Genomic DNA, 18,323 nt, shown 5'->3' on the forward strand with positions numbered 1-18,323 from the left:
GGCGGCTACGGGCCCCTCCTGCGCGGCTACGGGCCCCTCCTGGCGGCTACAGGCCCCTCCTGCGCGGCTACGGGCCCCTCCTGCCAGCTACGGGCCCCTCCTGCGCGGCTACGGGTCCCTCCTGCACGGCTACTAACCCCTCCTGCCGGCTACGGGCCCCTCCTGCGCGGCTACTAACCCCTGCTGCCGGCTACGGGCCCCTCCTGCGCGGCTACGGGCCCCTCCTGCGCGGCTACTAACCCCTCCTGGCGGCTACGGGCCCCACCTGCGCGGCTACGGGCCCCTCCTGGCGGCTACGGGCCCCTCCTGCGCGGCTACGGGCCCCTCCTGGCGGCTACGGGCCCCTCCTGCGCGGCTACGGGCCCCTCCTGCCGCCTACGGGCCCCTCCTGCCAGCTACCGGCCCCTCCTGCGCGGCTACGGGTCCCTCCTGCACGGCTACTAACCCCTCCTGCGCGGCTACGGGCCCCTCCTGCCGGCTACGGGGCCCTCCTGCCGGCTACGGGCCCCTCCTGCGCGGCTACCAACCCCTCCTGCGCGGCTACGGGCCCCTCCTGGCGGCTACGGGCCCCTCCTGCGCGGCTACGGGCCCCTCCTGCCGGCTACGGGCCCCTCCTGCGCGGCTACGGGTCCCTCCTGCACGGCTACTAACCCCTCCTGCCGGCTACGGGCCCCTCCTGCCGGCTACGGGCCCCTCCTGCGCGGCTACGGGCCCCTCCTGCGCGGCTACGGGCACCTCCTGCGCGGCTACGGGCCCCTCCTGCCGGCTACGGGCCCCTCCTGCGCGGCTACTAACCCCTCCTGGCGGCTACCAACCCCTCCTGGCGGCTACGGGCCCCTCCTGGCGGCTACGGGCCCCTCCTGCATGGCTACGGGCCCCTCCTGCATGGCTACGGGTCCCTCCTGCACGGCTACTAACCCCTCCTGCCGGCTACGGGCCCCTCCTGCCGGCTACGGGCCCCTCCTGGCGGCTACGGGCCCCTCCTGCGCGGCTACCAACCCCTCCTGCGCGGCTACGGGCCCCTCCTGCACGGCTACTAACCCCTCCTGGCGGCTACGGGCCCCTCCTGGCGGCTACGGGCCCCTCCTGCGCGGCTACGGGCCCCTCCTGCGCGGCTACGGGCCCCTCCTGGCGGCTACCAACCCCTCCTGCACGGCTACGGGCCCCTCCTGCCGGCTACGGGCCCCTCCTGCACGGCTACGGGCCCCTCCTGCCGGCTACGGGCCCCTCCTGCACGGCTACTAACCCCTCCTGGCGGCTACGGGCCCCTCCTGGCGGCTACGGGCCCCTCCTGCGCGGCTACGGGCCCCTCCTGCGCGGCTACGGGCCCCTCCTGGCGGCTACCAACCCCTCCTGCACGGCTACGGGCCCCTCCTGCCGGCTACGGGCCCCTCCTGCGCGGCTACCAACCCCTCCTGCCGGCTACGGGCCCCTCCTAGCGCAGCCACAACCTCTCCTGCCTGGCGCAGCCACGACCCCTCCTGCCTGGCTACTGACCTCTCCCAGCCCAGCTACCAGCCCCTCCTGGCGCGGCCACGACCCCTCCCAGCATGGCTACGGACCCCTCCTGCCTGGCTACCAGCCCCTCCTGGCACAGCCACAACCCCTCCTACACGGCTACCGACCCCGCCTAACGCGGCCACTGCCCCCTCCTGCCCCCAGCCCCCTCGTGGCCCGGCCCACGCGGCGCTGACGCTCTCCTCCCGCAGTGGTCGTTCGGGGTCACCATGTGGGAGATCGCCACGCGGGGGCAGACGCCGTACCCGGGCGTGGAGAACAGCGAGATCTACGACTACCTGCGCCAGGGCCATCGCCTCAAGCAGCCCCTCGACTGCCTGGACGGACTGTAAGGGCACCCGCCCCCCGGGACCCCCGGCCTCCCCCGGGACCCGCCAGCACGCCGCGGGGACCCCCCTGCAGACCTCCGGCCTCCCCCGGGACCCGCCGGCACGCCACGGGGGCCCCCCTGCAGCCTCCTAGACCCCCAGGACCTGCCGGCACACCGCGGGAACCCCCCTGCAGCCTCCTAGACCCCCAGGACCTGCCAGCACACCGCGGGGAACCCCCTGCAGACCCCCAGACCCTCCGGGACCCGCCGGCACGCCATGGGAACCCCCCTGCAGCCCCCCAGACCCTCCGGGACCCGCTGGCACGCCATGGGAACCCCCCTGCAGCCCCCCCTTACCTCCGGCACACCGTGGGGACCCCCCTGCAGCCCCCCAGCTCCTCCGGGACCCGCCGGCACGCCGTGGGAACCCCCCTGCAGCCCCCCAGACCCTCCGGGACCCGCCGGCACGCCATGGGAACCCCCCTGCAGCCCCCCAGACCCTCCGGGACCCGCCGGCACGCCATGGGAACCCCCCTGCAGCCCCCGAGACCCTCCGGGACCCCCAGGCACGCCATGGGAACCCCCCTGCAGCCCCCCAGACCCTCCGGGACCCGCCGGCACGCCATGGGAACCTCCCTGCAGCCCCCCAGACCCTCCGGGACCCGCCGGCACGCCATGGGAACCCCCCTGCAGCCCCCCAGACCCTCCGGGACCCGCCGGCACACCATGGGAACCCCCCTGCAGCCCCCGAGACCCTCCGGGACCCACCGGCACGCCATGGGAACCCCCCTGCAGCCCCCCAGACCCCCCAGCACGCTGTGGGGACCCCCCTGCAGCCCCCAGAGCCCCGGGACCCGCCGCGGGAACCCCCCTGTAGCCCCCCAGAGCCCCGGGACCCGCCGGCACGCCGCAGGGACCCCCCTGCAGCCCCCCAGAGCCCCGGGACATGCCGACACGCCGCGGGGACCCCCCTGCAGACCCCCAGGCCCTGCCGGCACACCACGGGGACCCTCCCAGAGCCCCAGGACCTGCCAGCACGCCGCGGGGACCCCCCTGCAGCCCCCCAGAATCCCCCGGGACCTGCCGGAATGCCGCAGGGACCCCCCAGACCCTCGGGACCTGCTGGCACGCTGTGAGAACAACCTCAGACCGCCGGGACCTGCCACCACGCTGCAGGGACCCCCCAGAGCCCCGGGACCTGCCAGCATGCCGCGGGGACCCCCCAGAATCCCCCAGGACCTGCCGGCACACCGCAGGGACCCCCCAAATCTCCAGGACCTGCCGGCATGCTGCGGGGACCCCCGCCAGGGCCCTCCCAGACCCCCAGGACCTGCCGGCATGCCATGGGGACCCCCCGCCCAGGGTCCTGCCTCCAGCATACCATGCCCACCCTCGGGCATTCCCAGCATGCTGCATCTCAGCCCCGGCCGGGTATGGCCCCCCCCGTGCCCCACCCCAGAGGTGTCTGCGGCTCTGCGCTGGGCGAGGGGACCCCGTATATCCAGCTCCCCGTGCCCCGCGACTGCGGCTCTGCGCTGGGCAAGGGGACCCCATAGATCCAGCCCCCCGTGCCCCACGATTGCGGCTCTGCGCCGGGCGAGGGAACCTTGTATATCCAGCCCCCCGTGCCCCACGATTGCGGCTCTGCGCCGGGCGAGGGAACCTTGTATATCCAGCCCCCCGTGCCCCGCGACTGCGGCTCTGCGCCGGGCGAGGGGACCCCATAGATCCAGCCACCCGTGCCCCGCAAGGGGACCCCGTATATCCAGCCCTGCCCCAGAGGGGCCACATCCCTGTAGGCTGTGGGGCAGAGGTGGCCCCCCCGTTGATCGCTGCCCCTCTCCCCAGGTACCAGCTGATGAGCAGCTGCTGGGCCCTGCACCCCAAGGCGCGCCCCAGCTTCGAGGAGCTGCACGGGGCGCTGGACAAGACGCTGCGGAGCCTCCCGGCCGCCCAGGGCCCCGACGAGATCCTCTACGTCAACATGGAGGACGGGGGGGCGGAGCCGGGCGCCGTGGGGGGGCCGGGCCCCGAGCCGCCGGCCAAGGAGCAGCTGCTGCCAAAGGGGGCCGTGGCGGCCCAGGTGCACCGGGCCGAGGGGGCGGGACGCTACGTCCTGTGCCCCGCCCCCCCCGAGAGCGGCCGGCGGCCGGGTGACCCCCCCGCCTCCCCCGCGCCCTGCGCCGCCTCCGAGGAGGGGGCCTGAGGGGGGCTGATCCCCAGGGGGCCCCGAGCCCCGTCTCACTGGCAGGGCTGGGCAGCCTGCTGGGGTGGCCCGGAGACCCCCCCTCTCCCAGCTGCCCCCATCTCCTGTCTGAGCCCCCGATCCTGGGCCCCGCCCCCCATCTCCTGTCTGACCCCCCCCCGATCCTGGGCCCCGCCCCCCATCTCCTCTCTGACCCCCCCCCGATCCTGGGCCCCGCCCCCCATCTCCTCTCTGAGCCCCCGATCCTGGGCCTCTGCCCCCCATCTCCTGTCTGACCCCCTGATCCTGGGCCCCGCCCCCCATCTCCTGTCTGAGCCCCCGATCCTGGGCCCCGCCCCCCATCTCCTGTCTGAGCCCCCGATCCTGGGCCCCGCCCCCCATCTCCTGTCTGACCCCCCCGATCCTGGGCCCCGCCCCCATGTCCTCCGTGACCCCCCCGCACCTGGGCCCCGCCCCCATCTCCTCTCTGACCCCCCCGATCCTGAGCCCCGCCCCCCATCTCTCTGACCCCCCCGATCCTGGGCCCCTGCCCCATCTCCTGTCTGAGCCCCCGATCCTGAGCCCCGCCGCCATCTCCTCTCTGACCCCCCGATCCTGGGCCCCGCCCCCATCTCCTCTCTGACCCCCCCGATCCTGGGCCCCGCCCCCCATCTCCTGTCTGACCCCCCCCCCGATCCTGGGCCCCGCCCCCCATCTCCTGTCTGAGCCCCCTCTGCCCCCCATCTCCTCTCTGACCCGCCTGATCCTGGGCCCCGCCCCCCATCTCCTGTCTGAGCCCCCGATCCTGGGCCCCGCCCCCAATCTCCTGTCTGAGCCCCCTATCCTGGGCCCCGCCCCCCATCTCCTGTCTGACCCCACCGATCCTGGGCCCCGGCCCCATCTCCTGTCTGAGCCCCCGATCCTGGGCCCCTGCCCCCCATCTCCTGTTTGACCCCCCCGATCCTGGGCCCCTGCCCCCCATCTCCTGTCTGAGCCCCCGATCCTGGGCCCCTGCCCCATCTCCTGTCTGACCCCCCGATCCTGGGCCCCTGCCCCCCATCTCCTGTCTGAGCCCCCTCTGCCCCCCATCTCCTCTCTGACCCCCCGATCCTGGGCCCCTGCCCCCCATCTCCTGTCTGAGCCTCCCGATCCTGGGCCCCTGGCCCCCATCTCCTGTCTGAGCCCCCGATCCTGGGCCCCTGCCCCATCTCCTGTCTGACCCCCCGATCCTGGGCCCCTGCCCCCCATCTCCTGTCTGAGCCCCCTCTGCCCCCCATCTCCTCTCTGACCCCCCGATCCTGGGCCCCTGCCCCCCATCTCCTGTCTGAGCCTCCCGATCCTGGGCCCCTGGCCCCCACCCAACTCCAATCCCCAACAACTCCTCCCCCCACATTGCCTGTCCCCACCACCCCTTCCACCCCCAACAGGGGAACCCGGCCCCCCAAACCATCCTTCCCGAATCCCTCCCACCCTTCCCCACCTGCAGCCAGGCCCCCAGCGAGACCTTCCCTCCCAGCCCCCTCTGCCACGTGGCCGGTCTCCCTGCTGAGCCCAGGCCTGCTGCCCCCCATGGCACATACGGGGTGAGCAGGGGGCGGCCAGGCCGGGTCGGGGCGGCTGCCCCCCACCCCTGGCCCAGCCCTTCCATTTCCCCTCCAGCTGTTTCACTGCCATAGGGCGGGGCAGGGCCCCTGCCCCTCGCCGGGAGGGGACCAGGCCCTCGGGGCCACATCGAGGTCGCCCCATGGCGCCGGCCACCCCAGCGGGAGCTCGCAGGAGCCACCAGGGACCTGGCCACCGACTCCCGCCGGGCTGGTACGATAGCGCCGGCGGAGCGTTATGGGAAGAGAGTCACGGGGCGGGGCCGGCTCCCAACGCCCCGGGGCCCGGAGCTGCTGCGTGTGGGGGATTCCTGGGACCGAGCCGCCCCCTGGATGCCGCCAGCGTCCGGTGCCCGGCTCCGCTCCGTTCTGCCGGGCAGGGCCTCGCATCGGGGCCTGTGTCGCTCCGGAGGTTTGAACCCGGCCGGCGGCTCTTCAGACGCGGCCCCACCAGGAGCACAAGGAGACCGACCGGGGAACTCAGGCAAAGGGCCGCCGGGCCGGGGCTGCGCTTTGCCGTGGCCAAAGCCCTGGGCGGGGCCAGCGCAGGCCCAGGGACACGGGGCTGAGTCAGGAGCCCGGCTTAGAGACGAAGCCACTTTTGCACTATTGTCCGTGTCGGGCCGGGCGCACGGCAGTCTGAGCCGCTGCCGACCGGCTCCAGGTTCGAATCCCTCCGGCCGTGGAGCAGCCCGAGAGCGGCCAGACTGGATGCAGCCGGCACGGAGCTCCATCCGGCTGGGGGGACGTCTGTGCTGCTGCGGGTCTGCGTGTGCCGTGGGCTCCCCACAGAAAGGGGGCACGGCTTGGACGTGGCAGGTACCGGGCCCCAGCCTGCTCCCAAACCCACCCAGGCCAAGAGCTTCCCGGGGCCGCGCCCACCGTCAGCTCCCACAGGGCGCCCGGCTCCGGGGAGAAAGACGAGGGGCCCCCAGCTTGGGGGCTGCAGGGAATTCAGCCTTCGTTCGCCCCCCTGGATGCAAATGCCGCGTGTGCCGGCCTGCGCACCCGCCTGTTACGATGCCCACGCTGCACCGCCAGCCCCAGCGCTGCCCTGACCCAGCCGGGGCCCGGGCGAGGGACGCGGCACGGCTGCCGAGCGGAGCCGGTTCCTGGCGACGCGCCGACGGGACGGTCACAGAACTGTACATAGGTTGTTTATACGCTGTACATGGAACGGCGGCTCCGGTTTTAACGCACCCGCGTCCCTGTCAGGGCGCGAGCCGAGCGAGAGCTTATAAATAAACGCTGCCGAGCCGAGCCGGTGAGCGGCTTCCATCTCTGCTTCAGAGCGGGGGCTACCGGTGAGAGCAGGGGGCTGGGAGCCAGGACTCCGGGGTTCTCTCCCAGCGGGGGAGGGGAGCGGGGGGCTGGGAGCCAGGACTCTGGGGTTCTCTCCCAGCAGTGGGAGGGGAGCGGGGGCTAGCGGTGAGAGCGGGAGGCTGGGAGCCAGGACTCCGGGGTTCTCTCCCAGCAGTGGGAGGGGAGCGGGGGCTAGCGGTGAGAGCGGGAGGCTGGGAGCCAGGACTCCGGGGTTCTCTCCCAGCAGTGGGAGGGGAGCGGGGGCTAGCGGTGAGAGCGGGAGGCTGGGAGCCAGGACTCCGGGGTTCTCTCCCAGCAGGGGGAGGGGGGTCTGGCTCTGTCACTGACTTGCCACCCATAGCCAGGCTGGTCCCTGTATGGGGGCTGCCCCAGCCGGAGGGTTAACGGGCCCGTCCAGCGCTGGGCCCCAGGGCAAACAGCCTGGAACGGGGGGGCTGGACCCCAGGGAGAACGTGTGGGAGCCTGAGCAGGCCCCAGTGTGTCTGTCTTGGGGGCGAGCTGGCTGGGAGTAGCCTCTGAGCAAAGCATGCTGGGAGTGGGAGGAGCTTCTGGGGCTATAAAACACAGGCCCCCCAAGCCCTGCCTAGAGCCGGTGTGAGGGGAGCTGCTGGGAGGGGAGGTGCCCACAGGGGCAGGGGGCACCCGGGGCCTTGGGGGCTCTGTGGGGTCTGGTGCTGGCAGCCCTGCCCTGCCCTGCCCTGCGCCACGCGCTGCCCTTGCCCCAGGAGAGCAGTGGGGGCGGGGAACGGGCTCGGCACAGCTGGTTCGGTTCTGCCATGTTTTGCATGGCTGGTGCAAAGGGGGGTGGTTCTGATGTCGGTGGAGTGAGCTCCTCACTCCCAACCTGTAGCCCCCGGGGGTGTCCCCCACCTCTGCCGGTGCCCCTCACTCCCGACCCGCAGCCCCTGCTACCCCAGCCCTGCCCCCACCTCTGCGGTGCCCCTCACTCCCGACCCGCAGCCCCTGCTACCCCAGCCCTGCCCCCACCTCTGCGGTGCCCCTCACTCCCGACCCGCAGCCCCTGTTAGCCCGGCCCTGCCAGTGCCCCTCACTCCTGACCCGCAGCCCCTGCTACCCCAGCCCTGCCCCCACCTCTGCCGGTGCCCCTCACTCCCGATCCGCAGCCCCCTGCTAACCCTGTGCCTCTGAGCGCCGGCTCTGAGATCCGGGGAGTCGTGGCCTGTCTTGCCCCAGGGAGCTGAGCCCCCAGCTCTGGAGCCCAGATATGACGGGGGCTGGTTTCCGTTTGCCCAGCCGAGAACAAAGGCTCCCCAGTGCCTCCTGCCAACGCTTCCCTTATCAGGGGGGATTAAGACATTTTGCAATTGGGGGGTGGAGGCCCATCAGAGAAGGACAATCCTCCCGCTTTGCTCTGGGGGCTGTTCCGCAAACTGATACCGGGCCGGGGGGTGGCAGAACATGCCAAGTTCCTGCAGGGCCTGGTTACACAATGGGATTTACAGCAATTCCCCCCATCACCCTCCCCATCATCAGCTCAGGGTTCAGTGCTCCTCACTCCCGACCCGCAGCCCCCTGCTACCCCAGCTCTGGGTTCCCCCCTGCACCCAGATCTGCGGTGCCCCTCACTCCCGACCCGCAGCCCCCTGCCAGCCCAGCTCTGCCCCCCAAGCCCTGCCAGTGCCCCTCACTCCTGACCCGCAGCCCCCTGCCAGCCCAGCTCTGCCCCCCAAGCCCTGCCAGTGCCCCTCACTCCCGACCCGCAGCCCCTGGTAGCCCGCTCCAGCCTTGGCTCCTTAGCACCCCCTGCAGCACCCCTCCCCCCTGCCCCCCCCGGTTCCCATCAGGTCACCCCCAGGGCTCAGGCCTCTCTTGCTTGGGCATGAGACACCCCCTCCCCCGTTAATCCCCCTGCCCTGCTATCTCGCTGGCACAAGCAGCCCATCAATCACCGAGCTGAACAAATCAACCTGACACCAGCCAATTTAGGGATCAGTGTCAGGTCGCCCGGCTAGTGAGTGGCGATTGTCAGCCCGTCCCCCCGTCACGCGCAGGCCTGCGGCACCTTCCGCTGCCGCTATAAAGCCCCTGGGGGCGCCGGGGGCTGGCACAGACGGGCCATGGCCACCATCGTACTCGCCCTGTTCCTGGCGGGCTGCCCGCTCCTGCGCTGGACGGCCGCCTCCGTGAGTATCTTGGCCCACGCGCCCCTTTGCCAGGGCCAGGGCGGCCCGGAGGCTGAAATCACCTGCCTGCCTTGGACATGGGTGAAATCCTGCCGGGGCGACTGGCGATTCCAGGCCTGGCCGTGCTGCGTGCCCATGAAATGTCCCCTGGGTTTCCCCTCCGCCCGCCCCGATCCCCTCTGCCCCGGCCGCTGCACCCTCTGACGCGCTCCTCCCCAGAAGTGGCTGCATTCCCGTGGTGCTTCGGGGAGGGGACATGAGACGTGACGCTTGGGTAACGGGTCCCGCCTGCTCCCCGCTCCCCCTTCCAGGCCGTGCAGAATCTGAGCAGCGTGATGGACGCCAGCGGTCACTGCGTCTGCACCGTCATCCTGCCCGACGACACCTTCCCCCTGCGGCGGATCGAGCTGCTGGAGACGTCCGCCCGCAACCTGACCCTGCGTGTGCAGCGGGAGATGGAGAAGGTGAGGCTGGGGAGGGGACGGGGGGAGAACCGAGGGGTCAGGGGCCCCGGCTCTGCGTGAGCTCGGGCGAATTCCTTCCCCCCGGGCCAGGGCAGCGTCGGCCCCGGGGCTGGGGCTGGTCAGGGCAGGCTACGCAAGGGTTGGGGCCGACAGAGCCGCCCTGGAGCAGCCGTTCTCGGGGCACTCAGCCCTGGTGCAAGGCCTGGGCTGCGTGTGGCACAGCTGCCCTCTGCTGGCCTGGCTCTCGGCACCGTCGGGGGGGGGGGGCGCCCCCGGCCCTGGCCGCCGAGGGCCAATTTTAGCCCATTTCTTGCCACTAGCGAATCACTCGCCAAACAAGCGTCCCCTGCCCCCGCTCTCCCCCCTCCCCAGGGCTCCGGGCTCCCAGCGTCTCAGTGCCAAGGCCAAGCCCAAGGGAACAACGAACGACGTCGTCCCGGGACTCGCCGGGGCCCAGACTCAGCCCACCGGAGCGAGACCCCCCCCCCCCGCCCCTGTCAGTCTCAGCCCTGCCTCCCCAGCTCCGGGCGCCCCCTGTTCCGGCGCTGGGCGGAGGCCGCTGGACGGTTCTCGTCAATGTCGTTAGTGAAACTGACCCAGGCGCGGAAGGGAACCTTTCCCCCGAACTCCCTCCCCGGGGATCTCGCCTCTGACTCTGTCCTGGCTCGAGGGGAATCTGGCCTCTGTTTCTTGGTTCCCCAGACTGTGAAGTGTTCAGGGGAACAGATTTCTGCTGCCCAGCCGGTGGGTGTGACCGAGACGGGCGGGGAGCTCCCCCCACATCCAGCCTCCCCCAGGGAGTAACACGGGTGTGAATCCAGAGTCACCCCCGACTGCAGTAGGATCAGGGCTGGGTTCTGATCTCAGCTGCTCCAGTGTTAATCCAGAGTCACCCCCGACTGCAGTGGGGTCGGGGCTGGGTTCTGATCTCAGCTGCTCCAGTGTTAATCCGGAGTTACCCCCGACTGCAGTGGGGTCAGGGCTGGTTCTGACCCAGGGGAGGAATGTGGATTTACACCGGATGAGGTCTGACACCCTCTCCCCGGGTCTTTACTTCCTCCCCCCGGCAGCTCCAGGAATACGAGCAGCGCCTGGCGTGGTACGAGGCCAAGCTGCAGAACGCCAGCCGCCGGCTGCAGCTGCTGGAGGCGGGCGACCTGACCCCCACCGAGCTGGACTTCCAGGAGCTGCGGAAGGAGATCGGCGAGATGGAGTCCTTCGTGGGCCACCTCCGCTCCTCCCTCAACGGGAGCGACACCACGGTGGAGGTGGTGCACCGGGAGGTGAGCGTCTCGTGGGCCGGAGTCTGGCAGGAAGGGCCCGGGCCCCCCTGGCAGGGCTGGGCTCAGATCCCGTGTGGATCAGACACAGGCTGGCCCGGGGGCGAGAGACGGACTGTGGGGGCGTTCGGGGCGACCCCTGATTCCCACCCGCGCTCAGACCCCCGGCTGGCCCTCGTGTTGGGGGGGAGGGATTCCCCGCAGCGTGGGGTGGCAGGAAGAACCAGCCAATTGCAAGCTGGGAAGGGTGCGTGTCACTTTCTCACTCCTCTTCTGCGGCCAATCGCTTCCTTTCCCGACACAGGCCACGCCCAGGGGACAATCCAGGTAAGCCCCGCCCCAGAGGAGGGTCCCACGCCGGAGCAGCCCCTGTCAGGGTGGGACTGATGCCATGAAGTGCCCTCAACACCGACCCCACCCTCCTGGGGGCTGGCCCGGGGCCCACTGCCAGGCCGGCCTTCCCGGGCTGCAGCGGGGGTTGGGTCCCGCCCGCAGCAGGGAGAACTCAGCCCCGGCCTCTCCCCCCATGTGTGGAGCCCCACCAGAGCCATGCGGTCGCCTGCACACACACGGGTCAACACCTGCTCCCAGCGACGGGCTCAGGCTCTCGGCAGACCCAGGCAGCGTCACTGCGTCACTCACACTCGGGGCAGCTCCCCCCACCCAGCGATGGGCTCAGGCTCCCTGCAGACCCAGGCAGCGTCACTGCGTCACTCACACTCGGGGCAGCTCCCCCCACCCAGCGATGGGCTCAGGCTCCCTGCAGACCCAGGCAGCGTCACTGCGTCACTCACACTCGGGGCAGCTCCCCCCACCCAGCGATGGGCTCAGGCTCCCTGCAGACCCAGGCAGCGTCACTCACACTCAGGGCAGCTCCCCCTGCTCCCAGCGACGGGCTCAGGCTCCCTGCAGACCCAGGCAGCGTCACTCACACTCAGGGCAGCTCCCCCCACCCAGCGACGGGCTCAGGCTCCCTGCAGACCCAGGCAGCGTCACTCACACTCAGGGCAACTCCCTCTGCTCCCAGCGACAGGCTCAGGCTCTCGGCAGACCCAGGCAGCGTCACTCACACTCAGGGCAGCTCCCCCTGCTCCCAGCGACAGGCTCAGGCTCTCGGCAGACCCAGGCAGCATCACTCACACTCAGGGCAGCTCCCCCTGCTCCCAGCGACGGGCTCAGGCTCCCTGCAGACCCAGGCAGCGTCACTCACACTCAGGGCAGCTCCCCCCACCCAGCAACGGGCTCAGGCTCCCTGCAGACCCAGGCAGCGTCGCTGCGTCACTCACACTCGGGGCAGCTCCCCCCACCCAGCGACGGGCTCAGGCTCCCTGCAGACCCAGGCAGCGTCACTCACACTCGGGGCAGCTCCCCCCACCCAGCGACGGGCTCAGGCTCCCTGCAGACCCAGGCAGTGTTGCTCCGTTGGTTCTGCTCAAGTCACATTTTCAAGCTTTTCCTCGCAAGCGCCAGGGCTAGAAATGTAATTCCCCCCCTCCACCCCCCCCCACAGACAGGCAAAGTTACACCAAAGGGTTAACCTCCGCGTACCCGATTCATTCCTCATCGGGGTCAGGTCCATGTTCAAAGAGCCTGGCTGACGATCCTGCCTTGCCGGCTGGGCAGCCCCCTCTGCGGAGGCCCCGTTTCTAGGCCCCTGTCCCCTTTGGGGCGAGTCTCTGGTGCTGGTGCGCGGTGGGAGAGCTCGGCCGGGGCCGGGGCCGGGGCCGGGCCGAGTTCGCTCCGTGGCTGTCGGGAGGAGAAGTCCTGTTTCTCCAGGGACGGGCCGCACACCGTCCTGCTGCTACTGAGAACGAGAAACGCGCTGGCGGGGCCGTTGGCCGGAGCCTGGCGGCCCGAGGGCAGGGCCCCCTGGGACCCGGCAGGATTCCCGCCCTCTCGACAGCCTCCTCCATGGCCCGGGGGAGCCTGCGCTGCTCTGCCCCCTCCCCGCAGACGGCTCCAGCCTGACGCCGGCAAACCCTGCGCCCTGCAGCCCCCTCGCCCCGGGCGCCCTTGACTCCCGCCCCGTGTCTTGGTCTTTCAGCTCTTTCTGACTTTCTGCCGCCCCACCAACTACGTCCTGCCCTTCGTCAATGTCCGGGGCAAGTCCCTCATCGACCGGCGCTGGAACTGCCCCCTCATCTACCTGCTGCGCCGGACCCAGCGGGCCCGGGCCTGCGAGCTCCTGGCCGCCCCCCAGTGGCGGGGCGAGCCCAGGGAGGACTACGTCATCCTGGCCCCCCGGCGCTGGGACAGGAGGTCTCACAAGAGGTCCTTCGCCTGCTGGAAGCCGCAGTGAGCCGCCAGCCGGCCGGGCCCCAGGGCGGAAGGGTGAGGCTGGCACAGGGGGACGGGGATCCTCGCCCCCCCGGAGGCCATCGGCCACCCGCCCACGGGCTCGGACGCCCCCCGAATCTGCTGCCGAGCTCGTCAAGTGGAGCTGAGCTTCCCGCCACCCGCTCTCCCCGTGTGGCACCCGGCCCTGGAAATCCAGGAAGGGTTAATCGGTGCCAGTGATTGACAGTTGCCTCTCCCTTTGTCCCGCCCCCCGGGGGGCGTGGCATAGTTTTGGCCACACCCCAAGGCTTGGCGGGCTCTGGCGACTCCCAGGCGGCCGCGAAGTCGTTCCCGGGCCTGGCTGCAGCAGGGAAACGTGACCCCACCGCCAGGGTCCAGCTGCCACTGAAATCCCGAACTCCCCCAGGAGTCCCAGCGCTGGACGACCCTGTCGTGGGCTACACCCAGCCGGGGCCAATGCGGCCCCAAGGCGGCCTCCCCGTGAAAGTGCCCATGCTCTGCCCCCATCCCCCCGCTGCCTGCATGTCCCCTGGCGCCGTCCCAGCGTCCCGTTAGCCGCGGCCAAAGAAACAAACTGCAATAAAAACGTTCCTATTTCACCATCCTCCGTGGTCTCGCTGGCCGAGTTCATTTCCGAGCCTCGGGCGGGACGCGCTCAAACACGCGTGCGACCCCCGCGGGGATCGCCCGGCACAGCGGCCAGCGTGGGCTGAGCACCCGGACACATGTCCCGGGACAGCCATCTCCGAAATGGGACGGTCCTGGGAGCGCCTGGCCAGGCGGGGACGCCAGCCAGCACAGCACTGGGGCCGGCACCAGGGCCGAGCTGTGCAAATACCGGATATTTGGGTTCTCTGAAGAACAGTCGTTTTGCGTCGAACTGAAAACAAATCGTTTTGTGCTGTTTGGTGCATCGAAAAGTTGTGCGGGGGGGGGGGAGTTATTTGGGGTTGAACGAAACGTTTTGCTTGTTCCCCTTTCGTTTCGTTTTGGGGCCTTTTTAACCCTTTGCCGTGGGGCGCGGGGTAAGTTAGAGCGAAGGCTGGTTCTCAACAGAGAGGCCCGTTGAAACCCCCAAACACGACCCAGGCTGGGCGGCTCGGAATTGTTTCGGGGTCGGGGGGGGGGTTTCCAGCTGAAACAATTTGGCGAAACTGATGCAAATTCACGAAATGTTTTGGCGTTTTGCCAAATCTGCATTTTTTTCCCTAGAAAAAAGTTTGGGACCCAATTTCCCCCCCAGCTCTTGTGGGGATTTGGGCCACGGGCTGGGGCCACTAGACGCCTTCCCAGCTATTCTCCAGGCTGGGTTTCCCTGTCCCCCCTGCTTCAGAGTTCGGGGGGACGTGGCCACGAGGCGCCGGAGGGCGACTATCTGGAGCGTGTCCTGGAGCGTGACCTGGAGTTACTGGCTAAGCGAGGGGGCCGGCCGGGGACAGGACATTTTTGGTGACATTTGGCTGGGTGGAAAACTGCTCCGAGCTCGCCGCTGTCAGAGCCGCTGCTCTGGGGCGGGGGCGTCCGACGGAGCTGGCTGGCTAAGGGGGCACCGGGCAGGGCGGGAGGCTGGGCACCGGGGGGATCCAGCGAGGGGGTGCCTGGAGCCCTGCTTCCGCCGGAGCGGGGCGCCCAGGCCCCGTGGGGAAGGGCTGACGCTTGCCCTGTTCCTTGCAGCTCCAGAACATGTCGGTCACCGTGAGCGCCCTGGAGTCCTACGACAAGCACCACGTGGTGGCCATGAGGCGGGAGCTGACCGCGCTCCGGCAGCGCTTGGCGGAGTGTCAGAAGGACAAGCCCCTGCTGGGACGGCAGCCGCCGATGGGTGAGTCCCTCCCAGGGGCGCTCGCTGGGCTGGGGGTTCCGGGGCCCCTCGAGGGGGCACAGCCCCATGGTTCGGGCTCTTGGCTTGGGCCCCGGCGCTGCCCCAGAGCCCCCGTGTGACCTACAAGGCACCGCGTCGCTCTGTGCCTCAGGGTCCCGTCTGAGGAGTGGGGCTAGCAGCCCTGGCTGCCCCCCCGGGGGAGCTGTGAGGGGCTCAGACGCTGAGGGGCTGCGGGCCAGACGGAAAGAGGAGGCCGAGGAGGATGGAGATGAAGGGAGGCAGGGAGAGTGTCAGCAAATCCAGGGCTTTCAGACACGGCTCAGGGGCCAGCAGGGGAGGCTGGTTTCCTCTGAATCGTTTCACCCACTGGTTGGCCTGAATCCCACTCCTGTCAGAGCCGGCAGTGAACCCAGGAGTCCTGGCTCCCAGCTCCAACCACTAGACCCCACTCCCCTCCCAGTGCCGGGGAGAGAACCCAGGAGTCCTGGCTCCCAGGCCCCCCTGCTCTAACCCACCAGCCCCCACTCCCCTCCCAGAGCTGGGAGAGAACCCAGGAGTCCTGGCTCCCCGCCCCACTCTCACCACTGGATCCCCCTATCTAACCCATGTGACTCCCCATCCCCCCAGGCACGTGTGACCACCAGGGGATCTGGCGCATCGGCAAGCCCACGGTGGTGCAGCTGAACTGGCGGGGCGCGAGCTACAAGGCCGGGGCCTGGGGCAAGGAGTCGGCCCTGCGCGCCGGGCGGAAGGAGCGCTACTGGGTGGCCCCCCTGAACCTGGACGGCCGGCGGCTGGACTCGGTGCGTCTCTACGGCTCCTACCAGGACCTGCTGCTGGCCCGGAACCCCACGGACCAGCTGATCACGGGCTTCGGGCAGGGGGCCGGGCCGGCGCTCTACAACGGCTCCTTCTACTACAACTGCTACAACGCGCGGGAGCTCTGCCGCCTGGACCTGGAGAGCGGGGCCGTCGACCGCAAGGCGGTGCCCAACGCCACCTTCAACAACCGCTTCTCCTACGCGGGCACCAGCTGGCAGGGCCTCGACCTGGCCGCCGACGAGCGCGGGCTCTGGGTGCTCTACGCCACCGAGCGCAGCGAGGGCGACATCGTCATCGGCCGCCTCAGCCCCGGCTCGCTGGCCCTGGAGAAGACCTGGCAGACCTCCCAGTACAAGCCGGCGGCCACCAACGCCTTCATGGTGTGCGGGGTGCTGTACGCCACCCGGGCGATCAGCACCCGCCGCGAGGAGATCTTCTACGCCTACGACACCCGCACCGGCCGGGAGAGCCGCCTCAGCCTGCCGCTGGACAAGGTGACGGACGTCGTGCGGTCGCTGAGCTACAACCCCACTGACCACAAGCTCTACGTCTTCAGCGATGGCTACCAGCTTCGCTACGACGTCCTCTTCCGGCCCTAGTGCCCGGCCGCACGGCCAGCTCCCGGCGCGGGCCGGCCTCCCGCCTCCTCCAGCCCAGCCTCCTCCGTTCCTCCATCCCCCTCCGCCTCTTCCGTTCCGCCATCCTCGTCCAGCTCAGCCTTCTCTGTTCCTCCATCCTCCTCCGGCCCAGCCTCCTCCGTTCCTCCATCCCCCTCCGCCTCCTCCGTTCCTCCATCCCCTTCCCGCCTCCTCCGTTCCGCCATCCTCTTCCAGCTCAGCCTTCTCCGTTCCTCCATCCCCTTCCCACCTCCTCCGTTCCTCCATCCCCTTCCCGCCTCCTCCGTTCCTCCATCCCCTTCCCGCCTCCTCCGTTCCTCCATCCTCCTCCGGCCCAGCCTTCTCCGTTCCGCCATCCCCCTCCGCCTCCTCCGTTCCTCCATCCCCCTTCGGCCCAGCCTTCTCCGTTCCGCCATCCCCCTCCGCCTCCTCCGTTCCTCTATCCCCTTCCCGCCTTCTCCGTTCCTCCATCCCCCTCCGGCCCAGCCTTCTCCGTTCCTCCATCCCCTTCCCGCCTCCTTTCCCCCCTTTCATTCGCCCGCAAGCTCCCATCCCCCCTTCCCTTTCCCCCCCACCTCCTTCCCCCCCTTCCCTGCCCCTTGCTGCCCGGATCCTTCCACTCCTTCCTGCCCTCTTCCCCAGCCACTGCCCGGCTTCCTCCTCTCCCACCTCCAGCTGCATCACTAGAGCCAACCAATGTGATTTTTTTTTCTCTTAAACCTCTTGGCTAGAGCTAAGTTTGCTCAAGGGCCGAGGGAGATTCCCCCTCCCGGCTCCCGGACTCTGCCTCCTGCCCCGATCGGGTTTCTGCCCCCCCCCCCCCATGCAATGCAAGCGCGGGTGGGGCTGCGATCTCGGCTCCCGATCCCCCTTTACCCTAAGTCCCCTGCCCACGGCTGGATTGGGGCAAAGGGACCAGAACGGACAATCAGACCTTTGGGGTTTCCGGGTCATTGTTCTCTTGGGTTTCCATTCATCCCATTGCCTCACTGGCGTTACAGCCAGGACCAGTTGGGCTCCCGGGATTGGGGGTTAGCGATTCCGCTTCTCTTGCGTTTTCTGAGGCCCCACCGGAGCCTGATTTTGCCTAGAACTTCCCGGTAGCGAATAAACGTGATCATGTGACCGCAGCCCCCGTTTGTGGTGTCACTCAGAGCAGTAACCGAGCGCCGCGCCCAGGGCCGGGGAGGGATGGTCCCTGCGTCTCGCGCACGGCGCAGGCCAGTGCCCCTCGCCTGCCCAGCGTGGGGGCCGGGTTGGGTTAAAGCCACTGGCCGTCCTGCCACTGGGCCAGGCGGCGCGGTGAGTCGTGCAGGGCTGCATTGCCGGAGCAAACCAAACACACCCTGGCTCGGCACTAACAATAAATCCCCCAGGGCTCGGCCAATGGGAAATGCACTAAGAATAAATCCCCCAGGGCTCGGCCAATGGGAAATGCACTAAGAATAAATCCCCCAGGGCTTGGCCAATGGGAAATGCACTAAGAATAAATCCCCCCGGGGCTCGGCCAATGGGAAATGCACTAAGAATAAATCCCCCCGGGGCTCGGCCAATGGGAAATGCACTAACAATAAATCCCCCCGGGGCTCGGCCAATGGGAAATGCACTAAGAATAAATCCCCCCGGGGCTCGGCCAATGGGAAATGCACTAACAATAAATCCCCCCGGGGCTCGGCCAATGGGAAATGCACCAACAACAAATCCCCCAGGGCTCAGCCAATGGGAAATGCACCAACAACAAATCCCCCAGGGCTCAGCCAATGGGAAATGCACTAACAATAAATACCACCACCCCCGGGCTCAGCCAATGGGAAATGCACCTACAATCCCCCTCCCTGGGGCCCAGCCAATGGGCAATGCACCTGCAACACTCCCACCCTGGGCTTAGCCAATGGGAAATGCACTAATAAAATAATCCCTTCTACAAACAAACAAAATA

The 18,323-nt window shown here is 69.6% G+C and overlaps 2 protein-coding genes across 2 annotated transcripts in view; both read left to right on the forward strand.

Annotated features, from left to right (window-relative positions):
- Nucleotides 1-4,207, forward strand: part of AXL (AXL receptor tyrosine kinase) — a 28,001-nt gene extending 23,794 nt beyond the window's left edge. The window contains exons 17-18 of the mRNA XM_044989106.1: nt 1,638-1,846; nt 3,677-4,207. Coding sequence (XP_044845041.1) covers nt 1,638-1,846; nt 3,677-4,034 — 567 coding nt within the window. The 3' untranslated portion in view covers nt 4,035-4,207. The remainder of the gene's footprint in view (nt 1-1,637; nt 1,847-3,676) is intronic.
- A 4,499-nt stretch (nt 4,208-8,706) lies between these two features.
- LOC123349787 (olfactomedin-like) lies at nt 8,707-16,614 on the forward strand. The gene is made up of 5 exons (XM_044987961.1): nt 8,707-9,081; nt 9,393-9,545; nt 10,616-10,828; nt 14,798-14,945; nt 15,573-16,614. Exons 1-5 carry the CDS (start codon nt 9,016-9,018, stop codon nt 16,364-16,366), a joined length of 1,374 nt encoding a protein of 457 aa, XP_044843896.1. The 5' UTR covers nt 8,707-9,015; the 3' UTR covers nt 16,367-16,614.
- Nucleotides 16,615-18,323: the final 1,709 nt, after the last annotated feature.

The sequence above is a fragment of the Mauremys mutica genome, chromosome 15, assembly GCF_020497125.1.
Source record: "Mauremys mutica isolate MM-2020 ecotype Southern chromosome 15, ASM2049712v1, whole genome shotgun sequence".
NCBI lineage: Eukaryota > Metazoa > Chordata > Testudines > Geoemydidae > Mauremys > Mauremys mutica.